At 36.4% G+C, this 23,901-nt stretch overlaps 1 protein-coding gene across 10 annotated transcripts in view; it reads right to left on the reverse strand.

Moving 5' to 3' along the window:
* The window catches only part of fbrsl1 (fibrosin-like 1), a 409,906-nt gene that overhangs the window by 117,617 nt on the left and 268,388 nt on the right, over positions 1-23,901 (reverse strand). For all 10 annotated transcript variants that reach the window (XM_065250822.2, XM_065250824.2, XM_065250823.2 and 7 more), the window contains one exon: positions 16,088-16,117. In XM_065250822.2, coding sequence (XP_065106894.1) covers positions 16,088-16,117 — 30 coding nt within the window. The remainder of the gene's footprint in view (positions 1-16,087; positions 16,118-23,901) is intronic.

Below are 23,901 nucleotides of genomic sequence, written 5' to 3' on the forward strand. Positions count from 1 at the left end.
TTGCGACTTAACATCGTAGCCTTACGGGGCATCAGGGCCGAGGGTGGGCGATGATGGAGCTCCCCTACAGCTACTGACGTACGTCGGACTCATTTGGCATCGACGGGCTCGCATATTCCGGCTGTCTAGGCCATGTGTTAGCTTTGCTACGAGCCTCTGCCAGGCAACTTCCAATGCCCCTCCACAGCAACGCCGCGGGCGTTCTGACTGTAGCAGGTTTGTGCTAATGAAGTCAAATTAATTTAATCGCGGCCCCATCTAACCTATCTGCGCTGCCAGCAGGGAGGTGGGGTTAATGCCAGCCGGCTGCTGATTTCGCTCCAGAACAACCCTGTCAGAACTCATAAGAGTTAGCGCTCGCCGCTAAGCGCGTTAACACGCAGACGCTAGCTCGCAGATGAAAGTAAATTACACAAATGAAGTTGCGGTATGTTAGCTCTCCTCAAAGGTCCAATAAAGGCACTGGGAAAGTAGGTTTGCCTTAAGTTGTAAAACAGCTCAGACTATAACAGTGTCATTAAAAACTGCTAAAAAAGGAAAAACTGGCAAATGAGCTGCCATCGTTGGAATCTGCTTCCTTTTACCCTGTGCCACTATAAAGTTTTACGTGGGCCTCCTTGATACAATAATTATTTTTTCCTGTAATCTTTCGAAGTCTGCAACCTTTTCCCCTCGGTGAAACAGATCAAAGCGGGCTCTATTATTTTCACGAGGGACTCAATCGCTGTATCCAGGCTATAATTGAAAGCAGTCGGGCTTGTGTGTTTTGGTCGTCATCTCGGAGCGCTCGCTCTCTAGGGGCTTTTGTCTTTCTGCATACATCATCAACATACCTGCAGTTTGGATAGAAATAAAGCAAACCAGCACAGGTCGGGTTTTGAAATTTTACAGGCTGGCAGGTTTGGTTTAGGTACTAAATTCGACAGAAATCAGACCTTTGAGCCCATAACTTTATTATACGTTCCAGTGTAACAGATATTTTCTTTTCAACCTGTTCCCTAAACACACACGCATGCTCACGTTTTACTACTTTTACATGAAGTACTCGTGGACTCACATGATCTGCTTTTATGGTGATTTTACATAATTTACGAAGCTTGAAAGAGCCCCATTTACTGGAATTGCATGGAAAAATATATTTTCCGCAAAATTTCTCCTTTCGTATTTCCAGGAAGAAAGTCGTATGTGTTAACAACACACTGGGTCACATTCAAAATGCAATAAATCCATGAACAATTTTGCTATAAACCTTTTGAATCATTATATAAATGTGCATTCATCCTTGCCATGTTATATTCATTTAGTTGACTAGTGGTATACACTGATAAAAAACATTAATGACATTAATCAAAACTCTTACTTTGTCATATTAAGAACACTGTCATTGCTGCTGGTATGGTTGGGATGTCGTCGCTGAACTATTTTAACAGCGATCAGCTGTAAACTGTTTTGGTCCTGCTTGATTTTTATTGGCTTCGAGTAAAATAATGGAAAGTTTTTCATAAGATCCCTTGGGGTCAAAGTGTTAGCATGTTAGCAGTCTCCCGACTGCCTCTCTTGTAAATGATTAGATTTTGATGGCTTATGTTTCTGTCCCGCCACAGAAATACACCACAGGATTATCAATGCCATCAAAGTATTATTTTGTTTTTGTTTGTTTGATCACAAAGTAGATGAGGAAAACTAGGATTCTGTGTGTATTCAACGCGCCACCATTGTTGTTTACAATTCGAGGAATGGTGCGCTGTGATTTGTTGAGCGGATTTATTGCATTCTGCAAAGGAGGAGGACTGGATTTTATCGCGTTTTTTTTACCCGTTTACCCCATTTTAGAACCAAACTCTTCATATGATTGTAGGTATGTATGCATATCTATCTATATTTATCTATTTATAAAATATGTAATGTGTGTGTGTGTGTTACATATTATATGCACGTAATGGCAATCCTTCATGCTTTGCTTCCTCACTTTTTAAAATATCTAAGCGCCTGCTTAATGCCTAAATGTAAACCTTATGTAAATGTAAATGTAATGAGAAATCCAAACGTCAATCACTTCATCCAGATGCGCGTCCTGCTAAAGTCATATTTATAGGTTTTTGTTATCCCAAACCTACTAAGAACGAGTTTAAAAACAAATTAATGTGCGTATGAACGTGTTGTGAATTCGTTTAACATTTTCGCGAGATGTTAAAATGTGCGGATAAATAAATATTTTTTTTCGTAAAACTTCGCTTTTTTGCCCCAGTAACGTTTGGTTTTGGGGTGGGGCTTCATTCCTTCTTTTTCCTAATAATTGTATGTTTTTGTACAATTCAGTCACATTGTGACTATTCCTTTAAAAATAATAATTTTTTTAAAAGACTATTGGATAAAGATACGACAGCGGCCAGACATAACCATTCACAAACATGTCTCATTTTGGCATATATCTTACTTATACATAAAACAGGCAAAGCAGAAATGCATCCCTTTTAAAACAAAACAAAACATATAAATCTATTTTAACAACTGTACCCGGGTGCCTGTAAAAATCAAAGAGGTTTTTGATGGTTTTCGTGGAAAGACTTATCTTTCATTGGCTGCATTACAATTAAATGACACGGGATAACAGTCGCAGCGAGCCTCTCTAAGTCTCTGACTGTCTGTGTCATTTTTTGGAAGCGGCACGAACCTCCGCTCATGTAAAACTTCTGTAGACAAGCCTTGGCTGGGACAAATTTTGGTTTTCGGCTCCAGTTGGAAACACACAAAGTACTGGCAACAAGCTGGGAGCAGTTAACGTCTGCCAACGTTTATTGAATAAGAAGCACTTAAGCATCAAGTTTATGCGAGATCAGAAATACTCCAGTCTGACACATGTGCGCGCACACGCACCCGCCAAATGTTTTCTCAGCAGACAACATCTGCATCCAATATGGACTCAATTTTAGTTTTATTACTGATGTGGAAAAATGTTTATAGCGTTTGGCTTGTAATTCACACGCTGTTCTTAACTTAAGCACTGGGTAGGCTGCCACAACAATCTACCATGAAAAGCAGATATTAACATGTGTTAGATTGTGGGAAACACTTGATGCTGATTCCTTTTGGTTTATTTGATCAGAAAAATAAACAAGAATTGGAGCAGAAAATCATGTAGACACAGTAGGAAAATTTCCCCAAATATCCTTTCACTAGTTTCTATGAAGTAAATATGGCAATATGTAACATAACTTTAAAAACCCCACACAGATCCTTTGATCTCAGATGATCTGATCTGAATGTGAACATGAATAAACGAAACCAACCAAATATTAAATTGTAAAGTATTAAAAGTACACTTGATAAACTTTGGGTATATGGTACAGTATTATGTTATTCTAAACCTGAATGCTGTTATTACAATGTATGCTGCTCACCTAAGTGTTTTCAGCAATATAATAATAGTCTCTGGTACAGTATGAGGGACTATCAGGTAAATAGTCCCAGAATGTGTCTGTAAAGTTAAAGCTCAAAATACAAAACAGATCTTTCATTATGTGATGTTAAACAACGCCATTTGTGGCTGCAATGAAAAACAGACTGTTTTTGTGTGTGTCTCTTTAAATCCGAAGAAAGTTTCTTTTCCCCATCCCTGTATGCAAGTAAGGGCGCTTACACAGGTTGAATACATCAAAACACGTGTCTCTGGCAAAAGGTTGAACTACACGCTCAAAAGGCAGAGTCTGTGAGCGGTTATGGGTGGGGCGTAATCAATGTGACATCACATTGAGATCCCCAACCTCCTGTGTTGTGTGGCTGTTGCGGTTTAAAGAAGAAATAGATGGATTTGTATAATAACAGGATTTTTTTGCACAAACAATGGCGACTACTTTTCTGATAGAAACACATTTTAAAAGTGCATATTTTTTAGGTTAGAGGGTCGTTAAAGAAACAAAAGGAGTTTGGGCGAGTGCCCTGGGGCACCAGGCAATGGGAGGCACCAAGGGCTCCAGCTCCAAACTGCGGGCAAAATTTTTTTTAACTAGTACTTGCACATGTGTGGGCACCCGTGACAAAACTACGCAATGCACGATTGGGTTTTAAACGCTCTTTTGCATGACGCGTATGTAGTTTTATGTCACCATGCGCTCAGTTGATTGTACCTATGGGTCTACGGAGCCCGGGTAAAGTCAACACATCTCACTCAGAACCGCAAGGAGACGTGCTGGCGCTGATTTAAAATTAAACATTGCAGAGATGAAAGACAAAGAGCGCGGGAGAACTTTTAGCCGACATTAACACCAACAACATTATAGATGAGAATAAGGTTTCAGACATCAGTGCCCAATTAAGGAAAACCGGATAAAAGATGAGAAACATGTAAAGGATACAAGTATGTAGATTGCCCTGCCACTCATCTCATTACAGTATGCTATCTGGATATAACTTATTGTATATGTATGTATCTTATGCCTAGAATTAGTTAAGGGGGTTGTATGATTCTTTGGTTCATAACTTCCTATTCTAAAAGTTTCATCAATTTTGCATAATGACATGTGCAGCAACTGCATAGTGAAGTCTATTTAGTATTTTTCAGTAATGTAGTTATTTTGGAAAAAATTTGAATAATTGCATTGCAGGCTGATTTAAGGTGTGCCCTAAATTTTCTGCTGGCACTCAGTCAGGGCTACAGTGCTCCTAATAAAAAAAAGTTAGTCTGGAGCCCTGAATGACTAGAGTTCAATATAATATATGTTTTTAAATTACATTATCCATTGCACGTATTTAACCTGGCACATGATATGACACACATGGACTTTTGAAACACTAGAACAATCCAAAAACATGTCATGTCCTTTTGTGTGCCATGGAAGAAAGTCAGTCATACTGTATGGATTTGGGAAAACATGACGGTCAGCATAACAAATTTCTGGGTGAACGGTTCCATTGGCGTGGAAGGGCAAACGTCCATTATTTTCATTTTCTTTCATAAATCTCTCAGTCAGCATCAATTCCAAAAGAAACACAAGATCTGAGCAGAAATATCTTCAAATTCCACTTTTGGTTCAGATCCCTGCCTCCGCACTAAAAACAGGTACGAGTAGCACCGCGAAGAAAACGTGCACCAGATGTAACGTCTGACATCCAGAGACAATCCATTTTCTCAGAGAAAGGAACATTGAAAACAGCCTTAATAGAAATTAGATAGAAAACCATTTCCATGCTTTAGCAGCAAAGACAGAGGTAACGTTATGATGCCATTAGGAGAAAGAAGGCACAAATGCATAAAAAAACAGACCGTGAATTGAAGAAAAGCGAACAGGCGTGAGATGGAAAAGAGTGAGATACAGGGAATGAGTCACGCCGGACAGAAGAAAATGGCATCTCCATATCAAAGTGCATGTCGAATGTGTCACTTATAATTTCACGCCGCCCGCAGGGAAGAGAATTAAACCCGTCTGTGCCAGTGTGATCTCATTCGCCCGCCGTTCCGACTGAACGTCGAATCCCAGGCTGATGGCGAAATATTGCAGACAAATTGGTTTTAAATGAAAGCTAGCGCTCTAACCGGCGTTCGGCCTCCCTCTCCTCAGCCCTTCCCCAGGTGCACTTAATCTAATTTCATTAAAGAGATGAGGAGCGATGATTGCTTGTGTCGAAACATTAAGCCGCTCCATCTTCACCTCCATAAAAAAACTATTAGAGGCCTGTCAGCAAGCCGGTGGGTGGCCTGTTTATGACTGAATATAAGAAAAGGAGGATGAGATGAGAGTCAGAAAAGAAAGATGAGAGTGGTCCAGGGGTAGAAGGTACATTACAGATCATTACTTCCCTCAGATGTTTGAAACGAAGGAGAGAAATGGCGCTACAGAAGAGAGGCAGGGTAAGTATTTATCACGACTCGGAGACATTGATGTATGGTGGGCATGTATGCAGCAGCTCTGATACGGTGTGTGGCGAATCATGGAGGTGGATACCACCTGACAGAGCACTGCCGGTACGCTTTCACAGAAGTAAAGAGCGTGTAATATGACATTTAGTTTAAGATAAGGCTTCGAGAAATTAATATGTCAATCAATTGCCCAGAGAATTCTACAGTGAGGGAAAATATCTCAAATCTAGCACTGAAAGTGTTGCACAGGTAGGGTAAATAGTGGGAGAAAAACAAACAGTGGCTCAAATTTTGTCAACACAATCTCATGAGAATTAATATATATTTTATAAAATGCTAATTCGTAGGAATTCGTGTCGTTGGGTTTAGGTATGGGGTTAGATGTGAAGTTTCATTACTGTATTTTTTTGGTGTTGATTAATCGCGATTAATCACATACAAAATAAAAGAGTTTTTGCAAATAAATAAATAAATAATAATAATAATAATAATTTAAAAAATGATAAAAAAATATATATTTTCTGAATAACAAATACACACAACACACAAATATATTATGAAAAACTCACTTTTATTTTGTATGCAATTAATCGCGATTAATCTTTGCCCATCATTTTTTTTTCTAATAACCGTACACAAGTGAAAATTATATTACGTGCCCAAAAATAGTGCCCTGCTTTCGAAAGTTACCAAGGGCACTATTTTTGGGCACTGCGTATCATGGCACCTGCTGCAGCCATGTTACAGCATCAAAGTCCTTGATTATTACGCCAGAATAAGAGTATAGTTTCTAGCCATATCAGCCTAGAAAATCATAACTTTTAATTTTCCGGCGGCCTTAGTACATGATGTAACTATAGAAGAGTCAAGTTTTAAATAGGAAAAATATTGAAACTCTTTGGTTATTTTTCTGCGCGATGCTAATAGGGGTGACCCCGAATAGTCGAAGATTCGATGCATCGATAGGAGAAGCCTGATTCGACTACCAATCTCATAGTCGAATCGTCGAAGATGTGTTATGAAATGAGGATCATTCAATTTTGGCCGTATGGGTGCACACATTATATGATTTCACATATAGCAGCTTTCTCACAATATATTAATATACTGCATATTATGATAATGCTGCAAATAATATGTGAAGTAGCAGCTTTCAATAAATATTTTTTAAATGCGTTAATAAATCCAACAACCCCTGTGACCGGGCTTCACGTCCATAAGAGGTCTCTATGTTAATAAAGCCTTGCCTCTTTGTTTTGACATTTAAAAGACAAAGCTGGCAAATTAAACTATGACTTTCGTTCTTTTAATAATTTCTATATTTTATTTTATTTAGAAATCACTTTGGGTTATCTGATTTAACTATTTGGCTTGTGTTTTGTTTCCGTGCACTTGAGGCATTTTGCATATTTGTTCTTCACTTTGTTACTTCTGACCTTATTTTATTAAAATTTTTTATTTATTATAAACGTAAATTCCGATCTAATTTAAGTATGTAAATTTTGGATAGCTTTTCGTTGTATGGATGTTGCGCTATTGCGTGCTGGCCATGCTTGCGCATGTAATTTAGCCGAACGGGCTAGGTGCTCTGCATGCGTCTCATATTTAGGAGTTCATCAAACTAAACATTAAAAAACGGATGTTTTTCGACGAGTATAAGTTTTTAAAATGTATTTAAAACAGAGTGGTTATATTGTCTATCTTAAAGTTAAACTACAAAACAGGTAAGCCGTTTTTTTATTTCGGTGATGAAACGGAAATTAGTATCTGCACCGAACCTATTTCTGCCTGACACGAATGTCTTTCTTGTGATTTAATATTATGGTCAGTCGGTGTTCACTTTCAAATGATAGCAAAGAGATTCCTGAAATAAATAATATCATCCGGTCTTTCTGTATCTAAAGTGAATACAGAGATGATCAAAGTCAAAGCAAGCAAGCAGGTATTTCTGTGCTAAATAATAACGCGTAGTGTCTATAAAATCATTAATTTCAGTGTTTTTCTTGTTATAAATTAAAGTTTAATGAATTGTATATAAAGATTAGTTTTTATCATTTACAGTAACAATCACAAATTATTTGTCATTTCTCATTTGTCGGGTTTTTTTGGTCATGACTGCTTTGACGCGCTATCTCCAAATTAAATAAAAACACTTAATTGTAGCCGGAGTTTCCAAGGCAGGATCACCTTTGTTATTTTTTTAGGTTTAGTTATCAAAATGTATTTTTGTGTGATGTTCTGTAGATCGTGGCTTTAAAATGTTATGAGGAATAATTAAACAAATGTTGCCTTACATTTTACCTTAAAAAAATATATATATAAATGCATCCTCAGTTTTGTCTTCGTTTAATACTTGAAAGACAGTTTTGGTCACTTTATCAGACAGTTGTTTATGTGTGCTGCTTGTGAAAGAAAATAAAGTTACCAATTTGTACCTGGTCTGGCCCCCTCCCAACCCATTCACACAAACATAGATGATTCGACTATCGGTTGACTATGGAAAGATTCGAAAATTCTGATTCGAATATGTAAATCCTTAGTCGAGGACACCCCTAGATGCTAATGGTCTAATCAGATTCAATGGATTGTGCTAGGTTATGCTAAAAGTGCTAGCACCAGACCCGGAGATCAGCTGAATGGATTCCAAAATGGTAAAAATCTAATGTTTAACTCTAGGGGAGAAGGAAAATGAGCATAGTTTCAAAAAAAGTGGAGTGTCCCTTTAATATAGCCACCCAAATATCAGCAGATATAAGTTTGAATAATCAGCTATCGGTGGAAAAATGTACATTTTTGTACATGTGCATCTCTAATTATAAGCCAATGTCTCACATTAAAAATACAACCAACTAAGATGGTTTGCTAGTGCATGATAAGGCACCACTTGCATGATGTTTCCTTGTGGAATTATGTTTTGTTTTTGTTTTTTTACACAGCAATGGCCTGTCAAAATGGGGCCAGTCCAAAGATAAAAGCCAAGCATGTGGTGCTTATACTTGCATTCCAGTGTCAGACAATAATAACATGATATCTGACAGGGCAAAAGGCTTGAATTGATATGGTGACAGGAATGGTTAAGGTGTCAATAAAGACAGAGACGCTCGTATGCCGTAAAGCCCTTCGGTTAGAGAGGAAAAATGTCTGTGTTTACCTGAAGTGGCTGAATTGGTGGGGTGTGTCATGTAGCACGCTGTCAGACTGATGTGATAGGAAGAGAAATGAAATAACAGAAATCCTTTTAAGCTGCTTCATGAAACAGACAGATTTCTGTGGTCACCTGTCAGGACAGGAACACTACCCGACAGCTCTGTCTTTGAGTCATGTGACTGTCGGCTAAATCTCATGCATGCAATGCGTTCACCAAATATTAGACACATTTTGTGATAATGCTACACACAAAATATAAAGCGCTGTCTTGTTTTCATTTAAAATTATACAAACATGATTCAGCATGTTTATTGTCATATGTTACAATAAAAATTTATTTTGTTCATTCTCCTCGAGAAAAAAGGTAGACAAGGATATGAGAAAATAAAATATAAATCAATATACAATAAAGCTCCTGTGCACCTGTATAGCTTAGTGTTTTTTTATACCTTGTAATGCACTGTAAGTTGCTACAAAAAAACCAAAACAAAAAAAACGGTAAAAGTTGATAAAACGTCTGCCAAATTCATAAATGTAAAGACAGGAAATTTTTTATAAACAATAGACAATAAAAGTCAATATACTGTACAGTGTGAATAACTAATTTATACTAATAATTAAACTACAATAATATGAAATTTACATTAGAATTTGACGGCATCAAAATGACATCAAAACCTAAAAATGTATAGTTTTTTTTTTAGAGAACTCTTAGAGAAACTTTTAGAGATTTATGCTTTACACAAGAAAGACCAGTATGGTAAAAATAGTTTTCGCTTTGAATTAAGTTTATATTTTCCACCCCATTGGCACATTGTTTGTTTTTCTTACCATTCTACAGTATATATAACTCACAAAATCTGTTTTTGCTTCATTGCTAACATGATGTAATATCTTTTGTTATTTTCTTTCTCAAGTAAATTATTCACCACACACAATTCTGAAACGCCTGAAAAACTCTAATGACTCTATTCTTGATCCTTGTATGACTCACAAGTCACAGATTTACAGTCACATCAAACTTATAATTGTCATATTAAATTGGTATGTTGAAATTGTTTAAACAGATTCATTAATGTGACCCTGGACCACAAAACCAGTCATAAGTAGCACGGATACCCAATACCCAATAATACATTGTATGGAGTCATAATTATCGTTTTTCCTTTTATGCAAAAAATAGGATATTAGATCATTAGTTTCATGAAGATATTTTGTAAATTGCCTACCGTAAATATATCAAAACTTTTTGTAAGTATATGCAGTTGCTAAGGACTTCAGATTCCAGAAATTCTAAATAATTAATAATAATAATAATAATAATAGTATCTCTGCCAAATATTGTCCTATCCTAACAAACCATACATTAATGGAAAGCTTATTTATTCAACTTGATGATGTATGAATAAAAAATTTACTCTTATGACTCTTATGGTTTTGTGGTCCAGGGTCACAAATGAGAAGTTCTGTAAGTAGTCTTGTTAATTTAAACGATAATCATAAATGATGCTACATTTGGTTTACTATTGATTAAACATAAAAGCCGTAATAAAAGCAGTATTTCATTAAATAATCTTGCTATAAAAACAGTAAAATGATGCAACGGGACTTCTGAATCAGGCTTGCCAACAGGTTTGGATATTACACCGGAACGAACTTATCAACAACCAATCTTGCAGTCTTTCTGGCCGTCAGGCATACGGGAAATGATCGTTTCAAAACATCCAGGGGAATGAAAATATCATACACTACATGAATACAAATATAAGACGCACACAACTTCAAAACATTTCGCCACATCAATCTATGTAATTTCTGGGGTAGATCTAACCAAATTCCCTTCAGGAAAGTTGCGCCACTAGGCAGCCATGTTTGCAATGCCTCCTGGGAGTTATTTCAGTCATGCAAGACTAAAGTCTTATCTACAGACAGATATCTCTAATGTCACGAGCTTAAATCACAATTAAACAACATATTTCTGACCCGCAATTAAACCTGACATCAACTGTGTGATACATTTTGTTTCTTAAAGGGATAGTTCACCCAAAAATTACAATTCTTTACTCATCCTCATGTTATCCTAAACCTACACGAGGTTCTTTTCAGTTTAATACAAATGAAGATACTGGGCCCTATAGACCCTTTTACTGTTTGTACACAATGATGACGTGGCAGCGTATGCGCGCGCATTTAGGCAACGGAAGTATCGTAAGAATCAACAGTGAAGCAACACAAACAGTAAGTTATTTTAAAAAAATTGACTTTATCAACATTTTCAACACAGCTACCAGATCCGTGTACTATAGTGAAGTGGATAAAAGACGTTAGCAGATGGCCAAAAATAAAGTTGCCAGATACATATATACGTATATTAGTATATTATATTAGTGCAACCAAACGCAACAACTGGACATTTTGATGTTGAGAAACCGTTTTAATAAACTTTCTGAATTCCTACCACGTTAGAACCAATGGGGAATAACACCACTTCTGCTGCCCAAATGCGCGCGCAGGCTATTTGATCACGTGAGCTGTTAAAGGGTCTATTTTAACGATCTAAGCGCATTGTCTAAAGCGCACAGCGCAACGTCGAAATGGGTGTGTCCGATGCCACTAATTTAACGACGGGAAAAATGGTTTGTGCGCCGAGCGCAGGGTCGAAAAGGGTTGTACATATTTTCCTAATGAGTAATGGGTGTGTTTTGGGCGTAACGTGCAATAAACCAATGAGAGTCTCAGCTCTCATCCCCTTTAAAAGCTAGTTGCGCTGGCGCTATGTTTAATTCCTATTTAGATTACGGACTTTGTAAACTGAAAAACTAAGCGGAGGAAGACGATCCCCAGTTTAAGATTAATGTTAACAGTCCCTCCCCCAGAGAGTCATCATTGGTTCTTTTAATTGGGGGGCGGGACCAGAGCAGCCATATTGAACGTTGCATTGTCCCCTGTTCATAGTAATAGGAATCCACAATCTTGTTATATCCAATATCTTTGATCTAACTCTCTGGTGTCATCATCTGTCATGGAGGGTCTTTCTCTTCTTTGAAAACGTTGTGATGTCTTTGTTATTAAGTGGACCCGATCTAACCATGAAGCAATTTTATTCAAATCAGCCCAACCGATTACGCCCTCCAGCGCACCTGCAGGCTGTTTTATAACACGGTAAGGTATAAAAACCCCATCGGAGACAATGTTCAAGTTTTTTGACGACTGCTCAAAGGAGCTATTGTTCAACCTTACATATTGAACAGAGGAAGACACCTGTTACTATTCAAGCAAGGTAAAAAGTAATTGTTTACATTAGATTTAAATGTACACAATTATAAATAACAGTGTTTATCTGTTTAATTTTGGAAAAGCAGTTATCATGTTCCACCTGTTGCACCTGAAAACAAACACATCTTTTAGCACAAACTTTAGGTTTTTTTGACCTTGGCTCATCTTTTAAATGCACCCTAACCACCATTGTGACATTGTTTTTAAAATTCTAAAAAAAATTGTATAAACCAATAGTTAAAGTGACATCCTAACCCAAACCGAATTCCAAACCCAAGCGACAATGGTTTAAAAATAGGAAAAACAATTGAGTAACCAATACTTGAAACTGACACGGAAAAGAAAGTCAGTGGTACGGATATGGAAAATTTGGATATCCGTGACAATGAAACAACTACCACACATTTACATTTATAAATGTAGATAGAAAGTGCACTCTAAAAATGCAAGGTTTTTGCAAAAATGCTGGGTTGTTTTGATCCATGGTTTGGTCAAAAAGAGATAAACCCAAACGTTGGGTCTTTCAACCCAAAATGCTGTGTTGATTGAACCCACACTTTTAGAAAGGATGTGTACATTTTTTACAAATTTTTTGTTAAAATATAACACAAGTTGTGTTAAAAGTAACACAAAATGTGTTGTTTCAATAATGTGGATTCTGGCCTAACACATTTAGTGTGTTGTCCCAGAATCAACACTAATGTGTTGTTTTTAACACATTCGTTCTAAGAGTGCATGGTTGGGTCAAATTTAAACATTATCTGGGTTAACTTTTAATTTCTAAATAAACGTATCTCTGTCCACAACTGCATAAAATACACACTTCATAAACCAAACACATAACGTCTTTATACTTTCTGCCCTAGATCTTTTATGATCAGTTACAAACAAATAACTATGTGACGTAGAGTCCTGCATGGGTCCATTTTTGGACCCTCAAAGTTCAGCACCAGATCAGACCCGTCACCCGTGATAATATAAAAATTAAATCCACACCTGCCCATCATGAATGGTGAATGAAACATGCTAAAGTGTGTTTTGTTTTACGCCATTCAAGTAGCCATCGGCACCTAAATAGGCTATGGAGCCTGATAACTATACGCGAATAGACCTATTAATGAAAAACTACTACCCGCATCCCCGCCCGTGAATTTTAGGAATGTCGCAATCCGGCCCTTTTAGCCACTTTTTATGCAGGGACCCGTGGGTACCCAATCCATTGCAGAACTCTGATGTGACGTACAACCATCACTGTAACTGAGTGCATATTAGTACCTCATAGGCACACATTCACACATCAAAGGTACAAATCTGTACCTTAACGGTACATATTAGAAACGTTTTAAAGTGTACTGTCCCAGTGACAGCTTTTGCACCATTCTTGACAGTGTATTTCATGGGTATTATTTTAAAATGCTATACAACAAAGAAAGTAAAGGGCCAAAGAAGTCTGGAAAATCCGATTTTCTCTTTTTTTCTGAAGCCTACCAACGTTAAAAGAACACGGTGCTTTAAAAGTCCCTCTCTTCATCGTGTCAAATCCAAAGAGGTTTTCTCTTACCATCTGCCTCAATGAGGAGAAAGATAAAAGCCTATTGACTAGCTCGAGCTGCGGTTAATGCAAATTGCTGCTCGCTATCAATGTATTATTTATAGAGCGAGCCGGAGATGTTTTCCACTGAACTGGGAGCTTGGCTTACAGGAGATTAGTTATGCTATCACATTCATTTAGCAGGGAGTAATTGCTTAACTGCAGGGGAATTAACATGTGTTACACTTCCACCGGAGCTACATGCTGTTTATATGGGTGACAGTCATATTAGGGTTATCAATATTAAAAGATAAACAAATGACAAAGGTACTGGGAGAAGCACTTCAGCGGAAAGGATCTGGCAACCCTGCAAACCGCTAACCAAATCTCAAAAGCATTCGTGACCAGAGAGCATTTGAATAACAAATCAGTCATAATGGTATAATCTGAGGTCGATCTATATGGCTAGAGCCAATGTTTGCAAATATGCAAATATAACGCATATAGAGTAAAGCCATTATTGCACGTGTCACATTAGTCTTTCACGGAAATTGCATCCAGTTGTTACTTGTTTCTAAAGGTATGCTTACTATAAAAGATATCACAATTGCTGTCAATACCATAGTTGTTAGATGGTAAAAAGTGGGACAAGGAGAGTTGAAAAAACTTAAATGATAAGATAAACACCCACCTAAAGGATTATTAGGAACACCATACTAATACTGTGTTTGACCCCCTTTTGCCTTCAGAACTGCCTTAATTCTACGTGGTATTGATTCAACAAGGTGCTGAAAGCTTCCTTTAGAAATGTTGGAAATGATAACATCTTGCAGTTGATTGAGATTTGTTGCACATCCAGGGAACGAAGCTCCCGTTCCACCACATCCCAAAGATGCTCTATTGGGTTGAGATCTGGTGACTGTGGGGGCCAAGTTAGTACAGTGAACTCATCATGTTCAAGAAACCAATTTGAAATGATTTGAGCTTTGTGACATGGTGCAATATCCTGCTGGAAGTAGCCATCAGAGGATGGGTACATGGTGGTCATAATGGTCAGAAACAATGCTCAGGTAGGCCGTGGCATTTAAACGATGCCCAATTGGCACTAAGTGGCCTAAAGTGTGCCAAGAAAACATCCCCCACACCAGTACACCATTGCATTAATGAGAAATTGAACAGGTGTTCCTAATAATCCTTTAGAGGAGTGTAGAAAGGCAATACCTCTGCTCCAAAACTTAAAAGGAGAGTTATGCTACATATTAAGAAACACATATTTTAAAGTAATAATAATAAAATAAAAGTACACACATAATGCCGAGTTGTTTTAAACCCATTGTTGGCTCAAACATAAACATTTACTAGGTTAATTTAAGCCAGGGTCTGGGTTTGTTCCTTTCTGTCGCAACGCTTGGTTGGAAATAACCCAGCATTTGTTCACAGTGTTATTATTACAGTGTAATAATAATAAAAATAATAAAAAATATTTGGTGCACTGAATTGCTGCTGATGTACAGCTGTCAAAAAATGGTGCCAAGCTGCCACTGGGGCATTGCCCTTTAAAAAGGCCTTCATATGTACCATTTAGGTACAGGTATGTCATCCATAATGCATATTTGGGGTACAGTACTTATATTTACCTTTGAGGTGCCTTTTATGCACTCTTTAAAACCAATATGTACCTCTGAGGTACTATTAAGAACTCTTTAGGTGCCAAGGTGTACTTTTTGAAAGGGTACCGCCCCAGTGACCAATAGGGATGACTTTTTTTTTACCATTTTTGCAGTCTATAATACTGATTTAGAAATCAGGTGTATAGCTAGTAACAGCTAATGTAGACATAGTTAACACTTTTTCTTCATCCTTTCAGCTTTCTTTGTTTAGTGGAGTTGACTTCACAATAGTACTTCCTATACAGAATTAACAAACACAGCACCCATCAAGCACCTCTTTCTCTTATTCAGTTCAAACTACTTCAAAGTAGCTGAACTGACATCCCAAACACAACAACACCGCCTTTAAACACCTCTACAATAAATGTACTCTCTCGCTATTGCGACACATTTCTTTTCGCATCCCTGTAATATGCAAATAAATCAACAATCACAAGTCTGGCAGCCATTTTCTGTCATCCACGCGTGCACAAACACACAAGCAGATAGACGACAGCCTTTCATAATATAAACTCCAAAATCACTCGTTAGGTACTGTAAACACACACACACACACACACACACACACACAAACACACACGCACGACACGTAAAAAGATTTCTTACCTTGTCATCGATGTCACTCTCGCTGTCACACTGTAACGAGAAAAGATATGAGAGAATTATTCATTTATTCTCTGACCTCATTATCGGTTTAGGTATGATTTTTACCGCTGCTTTTCTTTTACATTCTTTCTCTCCTTCGGTGACACCTTTCGACAAAAATTGAGGTGATGATGGTGAAAATGTGATACATTTGAAAGAGGATGCCACGGTTCAAAAGTGAGATGGCGTAAAAACTTTCAGTCGGTTTTCAGAAGACGGTTATAGCAGACGAGCCGTTCAATGAAAGATAATAGACAGAAAGTTGAGGGGAAGATTTTCGTATATGGGCGAAACCTTGAAACATTACTGAATGAAATAAAGTCTCTGAAAGCTACCTGACAGCCGGCAAGAGCTCAGATAGAAATTTAGGAAGGTAAGTAAAATAATAAAATCAATTGCACTGATATTTATAACATAGAATATATAATATAATATAATATAATAGAAATGTGTATATATATATATATATATATATATATATATATATATATATCATCACTGAAAATAAATATTATATAATATTTTAAACACTTTTTATATAAATAAAATCAAGCTATATATATATTTTCAGTGTTGAAATTTTTTTTATTGCCAATGCCAACCCTTTTAGTCTGTAGAAGATATATATTATCATCACTGAAAATAAATAAATAAATAAATACATTTTATATGAATAAATCATATATATAGCTTGATTTTATTTATATAAAATATATTTATTTATTTTCATTGATGATAATAATTTTTTATTGCAAATGCTTATAATCTGTAGAAGATATGATTTTACTGACCAAATTCAGACGTGAATAGACAATTTCTGGGCGCAGTGAAGCACAGGGAATGAGCCACAGTATGAACTTAAAAAAATGTTTAAAAAAATCCAATTAGGATACACTGTCTCCCTCTCTTCATATTACAAAATACCCTCAATAACACTTAGCAGACACTGGAGTGCCATATTCTTACATAAATATTTCATGCCAGGCCATTATCGCACACTCCTGTGCCTCTCGCCTTTCATTCGTCCACGCAGCGCAGGACATTGGGGTCTCGCAGCAGAAACAGACTGCAATTACGCATATGCAAATGAGCAATTACAGACCATTTGCACTTTAAGGAGCGATCGCAACCACTCACTTTTGTTTTCTTAATAAGGATCAGAAGTTTATCGGTTTTATTTTTGTGTCGGTTGATTTTTTATTCCACTATCTATAGTATCAATCAAGTAAATGAGCATTTGTTTACATCTTAGAGGCTGTTTTCACCTGGTATTGAGATGTGTTTTCGTCGATCGGATCACAAGTGGACGAGACTAGAGACGCATTTTGTTTACACCTGGGCCCGTATGTATAAAACATCTCAGAAATGCTCTTAAGAATAGTCTTAAGCTATGACTTAAGTGTCAAAAAATTCTTAGTAAGGAGTAGGATCAGTCTGAGAGTAGGAGACGTTTATAAAGAAGCTGAAAGCAACTTTCAGTAAAGTGTAAGACTCATTCTTAAGTGCTGACTTAAGTGCCGCAAACTGAGAACTACAATGATTTCAACCTAAAATGGCCGCCCTTAACCTCTGAATCAGCCAATAGAAAGCCAGCAATGTTATACAGTCACAGCAGCATGTGACACCATACATTTATGAATCATGAAGACATTTAAATTATATTAGTATTTAAATATTTTAATTTAAATTTGCTTCAAGAAATGTTTAACAACATTACAAATAAGTACATACATTTATTTTACACGATTTTGCACCATCTTGATTAAGTTTTTAACATGTTAATGAAATAGACAAACGTAGTGCTATTTAAAAAAATAAGATTATGAGTCACATCATTTTGATTTTACTCACAAGCTGTTTATAAGAAAATACTAAAGTTTGCATGATGATCATGCCTGAACAAGATGATCAAGTTAAGTTGGATTTCTCCACTTACACACCATTGAAATTTTTCCATCTTTGTCACTTTCACATTTTGCTTGCTTATTGCTAACATTGCTAACATTATGTTTTGGGTCAGGGTTTTATACTCTATTATCACTTTACATGTAATGATGTCACTGCAATCTTGTACTTCACATTTTTTTATTGTAGATTTTATTTACATTTTATGGTATTTTATTTACCTATCATAAACTGTAAAATGTAAAAGCGGCTCTACTTAAAAAACTTACTTCAATTGTTAACACCTAATATTTAAACATGTTTAACTTTAATTATTTAACTTAAACTGAGAAATTTAAGTTGAAAAAACATTACATTTTAGGCATTATCAATAATTTGATCCAACTTTAACTTTTTACAGTGTATATTATTCAAATTTATATACATTGTACCATTGCTGTCTTGATAATCCCATAAAAATCTACTGTCTAAATACTACTAACATGTATTTATTGTACATTTTCTGCTCTGCAACAATAAGTGCTATAGAAATACATTTGAATTAAAGTCATTCTAACACATTCTTTGTTGTAAAGTGCATGATCCTCCGCCTCTCTGATGCCCTCTTGTTACTCTTAAAGGATAATTCCGGTATTTAACACTTTGAGTCTCATTTCTGGTTTGTTTTGAATGAACTACACTGATGGACACAGCAATTTTGACAATGGGTCGTGTCTTGAGTTTTTGACTCGTTTAGAAGCGTCTCTTGACTGCTTCAGAATGGAAGTCAATGACCATGCACAAACATGTCATTAAAACAACACTTAACGTTCATTTTCAAAACTGTACTACTAACCGAGTGGTTCGTGGTGTTCGTTGATGATTAAAAACAAATATATTGGTGCAATGTATGATTTCAATCCGTGTTATTTGCTATAGTGGAACTATTTTTTTCAGATACCTCACAACCGCGTATATACTTCCGCTCTATATTTGAGTCTGAAGCGTTAGCACACTTGGCGTGCCTGACACGCGTCCTGCGAGAACAGCATTAGTGAAACAAAACACAGGAGCAATACTTTTAATAAGGTAGCCTAACATTTTCTAACAAACAAACATTCCCGTATCAGAAATAAGCAGCACAGTAATTACTGACAATGAGGGTAGGCTATTTAAATAAAACAACGAAAATAAATGAACGGAGTTCAACAAACTGTAATAAAACAGTAGCATACTTTCAAAATCAAGTTTATTTATAACACTTATACCATCCAATATGTTTTTTTTCATCAGCAGAACAATAAAGAAGATATTTTGCAGACACCCCAGTGCTCCGTCATGCAAGTCAACCGACCCGCACACTTTAAGAGCTAAAGCATATATATCCAATACAACAGTAATCCCCCATAACTCCGTGTGACATATTGACGTCTTGTGAAGCAAATCAATCAGTTTTTGCAAGAAACTGAACGTTATTTACAACACTATTAGCGTGAATGCCAAAGCAGGAAGCGCTCTCCGTTCGAGGCGATCTCTTCTACTGGTGGCGTTTGGTGGCTGTTGGCTATGGATGTTGGTCTCTCTGTGCCACCTATAGAGCGGGAGCGTGAAGCGCACTTCCTGCTTGGCAAAAGCTCTGCATTAACGCTGTAATATATATATATATATATATATATATATATATATATATATATATATATATATATATATATATATATATATTCGAATCTCAAAGCTGAAAATCGAATGTCAACCCACGGAACGAATATTCAAATATTCTGGGCCGGGTTTCCCAAAAGCATCGTAAGGCTAAGTTGATCATACGAAGCATCTTAAAATTACGGGACGTTTCCCAAAAGCTTCGTAACTTAAGTAGCACTTGAAAATCATCGTAGATCTACGAGTGGTCTGGAGTAATCGTTCATACATAAGTGCATCGTAAGACAACAGAGTTACAAGGTCGCCTGCAGGACAACCAGCAAATTGCACTCCTGCAATGATGATAATGTAATGTTTTAAATGTAATGTATATTTATTTATTGGTTTCTTCTTTGTTTATTTGTTTAAATTACTTTAATATAATATATTAAAAATTAAAATGAGAAATCAAATTTAAATTACAATTAAACTATAATTTTGGTAATAGTTGGTATATTAAATTGATAAATGGTTCCTACCAATTCCTTCTATAATTAATCTACAGTAAAAAAATAATTGTTTTGAAGTGAAATGGCATCTGATTAAGGAAACCAAATAAATATGTACGGTACAATGCAATAATCCCTAATAATGAATAAACATAAAAACTAATAATAATAATAATCTAAACTATTACATAAAATGCAGAATGCATTTCGCAGTGGGACGAGTCCTAACTACATACGGAAAAGAATATTTCATTATGCACAAATTATTAAAACATTTTAATAATTTTGAACAAATAATTGTTTAATGACTATATTTTATAATATTTAGTCATCAAACAATAATGAAAAATATTATAAAAAAACATTAGTGCACATCAGCTGAAGATCATTAGCCTAAACAAGCTTCTGCTAAAAATTCGAGTCATTCTATAGGTGACATTTCAGCACTTGACAAACGGATAGCGACTCGTAAGTAGCACTTAAAACCCAGCTGCGAGCGATCGTTTAACGTGCATCTTTGGGAAACGTACGTAAATGAACAACGAATGTTCGTTAAGTAGCTCGTAAAAAGCGCTCTTAACTCTTTCACCGCCAGCGTTTTTAAAAAAAGTTGCCAGCCAGCGCCAGCGTTTTTCATGATTTTCACCAAAGTTTAATGCCTTCCAGAAAATGTTCTTCTTTAAATAAATAAACATACAATATACCAAATGAAAGAACAGACCCTCTGCTTTCAAACAAAAAAACCGTTTCATCCTACCTTTAGTGGTTCTTTTGCAATCAGCTTTTGAATATGGGTAGGTTTTTGCAAAAACACCATATTTTGAGCAAAAAGCAAAAATAATTCAATTTTTGTGACGGACTTTTCATAGAGATCCCATTCAGAGCGATCTTTAAAACAGACACGGACATGCAGCAGCTTGCCATAGGGCAATACTTCCGGTTTTAAAAAGTTGCGGAAGGTGGATAATAGCGGTATTGCAGAAAGACGGAAAATCTCGTCATTGGCGGGGAAGCGTTTTCTCTTAATTGACGAGATATCTCGACAATGGCGGGGAAAGAGTTAAGAGCTAAGTTCAATCGTTATCGGGAAACCCGGCCCAGGTCCAGCCCTACAAATATGGGAAAAATTTCTTCTGAGAGAAACCGAGCGAAAAAACTACAACCACATGTAAACAGACCCTTTTCTGTTTCCCGGCGGCGGAGTGATATATCAGCGAGCAATGAGTCTTCCAAGCGAAGTAAATGGAATTTTACAAAATGCCAAATAAAACACGACAGAAACTGTATTTCGCTACACAACTTGTTTTTAATCATCAACGAACACCACAAACCACTCGGTGAGTAGCACAGTATTGAAAATGAACGTTAAGTGTTGTTTTAATGACATGTTTGTGCATGGTCATTGACTTCCATTCTGGAGCAGTCAAGAGACGCTTCTAAACGAGTTAAAAACTCAAGACACGACCCATTGTCAAAATTTCTGTGTCCATCAGTGTAGTTCATCCAAAACAAACCAGAAATGAGACCCAAAGTGTTAAATACTGGAATTATCCTTTAACTAGGTTAAGAGACCTCTCCAGCTCTCTTAAATAATTTAGGAGCTGAGACCTAGTCTTAACACTTAGGAGGCTTTATAAATCAAGCTTTTGGGAAGTCTAGGAATAAGAGTAAAATGACGTCATTCTTAGAATTTTGACACACTTAAGACTAAAATTTTACTCTGAGCGGCTTTATACATACGGGCCCTGGTATTTAAATTCATCTCTTTTGTCCACTTTCGACCACTTCTGTTCTGATTACTTTGAAGGGATGGCCTGTGGAGACTGTGTGCGAGTCCCTCTGCTTTCGTTTTAACACGAGCGCGAGAAATTACGCAATTTTAAAATTGACGCAAACTAATATTATGTAAGAGTCTGCTGCATGTGTTGTTAGTAAACATGCTGCACAGTGTTTTGTACATGAAAATGTAAGAGCTTTCTCTGATATTTCAGCGCAATTGATGAAAAAAGTTTGTGCAACTTTCACATGCACACAAAACGAAACTATTAAAAGACGCGGAGAGCAGCCGCTTTGGTTTTATCAACGAAAGCCTAAATTTAATTGTGGAAGATTTGCATTTCTTACAAATATATTAAATCAATATTTCATGAGCATTTACATATTCAAGTGGCAAGTAGTCGTGTAATAAGTGGGATAATGTACATTATGTTATCACACATAAATCCCTTAAGGGTACGACAAGACCCTGCAGCTTCACATCGGGATCCTGGTCACCCTGATTTATTCTGCAATTACATTCGGCTAGCTTATCCTACTTTTAATGCAGTTTAAACAACAACAAAAAAAGTTGAATGCTAAAGAACCAAAAGAAACCTTCTGCCTTTCAGTCTATTATTAACCAGTAAGGTCCTCCTCAAACCATCAGCCTTATAAAATATTTGTTTGTGGCTTAATTTGTTTGCTGCATGTGTCGTGTCTTGTTGCCTCGTCTGCCTACTCAAATATACAACCTCCTACATAAAATATTACAACACGCTTTTCTATCCCCAACATGAAAATAAAGACAAAAACCACAGCTAGGAAGAGCAAAAACTTCAATTAGGCTTGCATTTACCTTTGAATCCACCCGATGTTCAATGTACATTTATGTGAGTGTATACTGTGGATTAGAAAGGTCCATTCATTGACTCCCTGCGCCTTTGCCGCGCTATGCAGCACTGCCTAAACAAATCCTAATTGCTCGGCTCTACTTGTCACAAGTCATTCGTTGTGGGTCCTAGGCATTAACGCAAAGAAAGTGGCTTAGCCAATTGTCAATCATGTTTGTATTCAGGTGGGATTTTCTTGTTAGGGGATGTGGTTGTTAAACGGCCCTGTCAGCGACTCAAGCACACTATATGGTTATTAGTGTGCTCCAATAGGTAAATATAACAAAAGATGCTCTGTGTATGAATGTATCATTCACATGTGCAGAAAACATCCCACATACAATGTAATATTTGCAAGTCTGATGACAGATCCTTTAAGTGACAGGGTACAATGGTGCGTTTATTATACAGACATATGTGGACTGAATGCCTGGTTGGGTAAAATGTGGACGAACCCAACCGTTGGGTTAAATTAGTTTAGAAAATGTCCATGTTTGATCCAACTACGAATTGAAACAACTCAACAGACCAAAAATTGTGAAAAATAGTCACAATCTGTCACAGGGCATCACCCTTTATAAAGGTCCATGTACAATTTAGGTATATTTAGAAACTTTTTAGTGTACTTTTTCAAAGGGTAACATCACAGTGACAGATAGGGACCATTTTTGACCATTGTTTTTGCATTTCTGTATGGTTGGGAAATATTTTCTATAGGTTAATTTAATATGTATTGGTTGAAAAAACCTAGCTTATTTTAAACCTTGGATATCAAACATTTTAAAACAAAAAGTTTGGGGTGGTCCCATGGCTCAATTTTAATATTTTTAAATAATTATTTATATTATTTTATCTTAAAGGATTATTTCGCTTTCATAAAAGAAAATCCTGAGAATTTACTCACCCCATGTCATCCAAGAAGATGTTTATGTCTTTCTTTGTTCAGTCGAGAAGAAATTAAGTTTTTTGAGGAAAATATTCCAGGATTTTTCTTAATTTATTAGACTTTTTTGGACCTCAATAGTTTACAGTTTCAAACAGTTTAAAATTGCAGTTTCAACACAGCTTACAAGGGCTCTAAACGATCAAAATCGAG

The sequence above is a fragment of the Paramisgurnus dabryanus genome, chromosome 5, assembly GCF_030506205.2.
Source record: "Paramisgurnus dabryanus chromosome 5, PD_genome_1.1, whole genome shotgun sequence".
Classification (NCBI taxonomy): Eukaryota; Metazoa; Chordata; class Actinopteri; order Cypriniformes; family Cobitidae; genus Paramisgurnus; species Paramisgurnus dabryanus.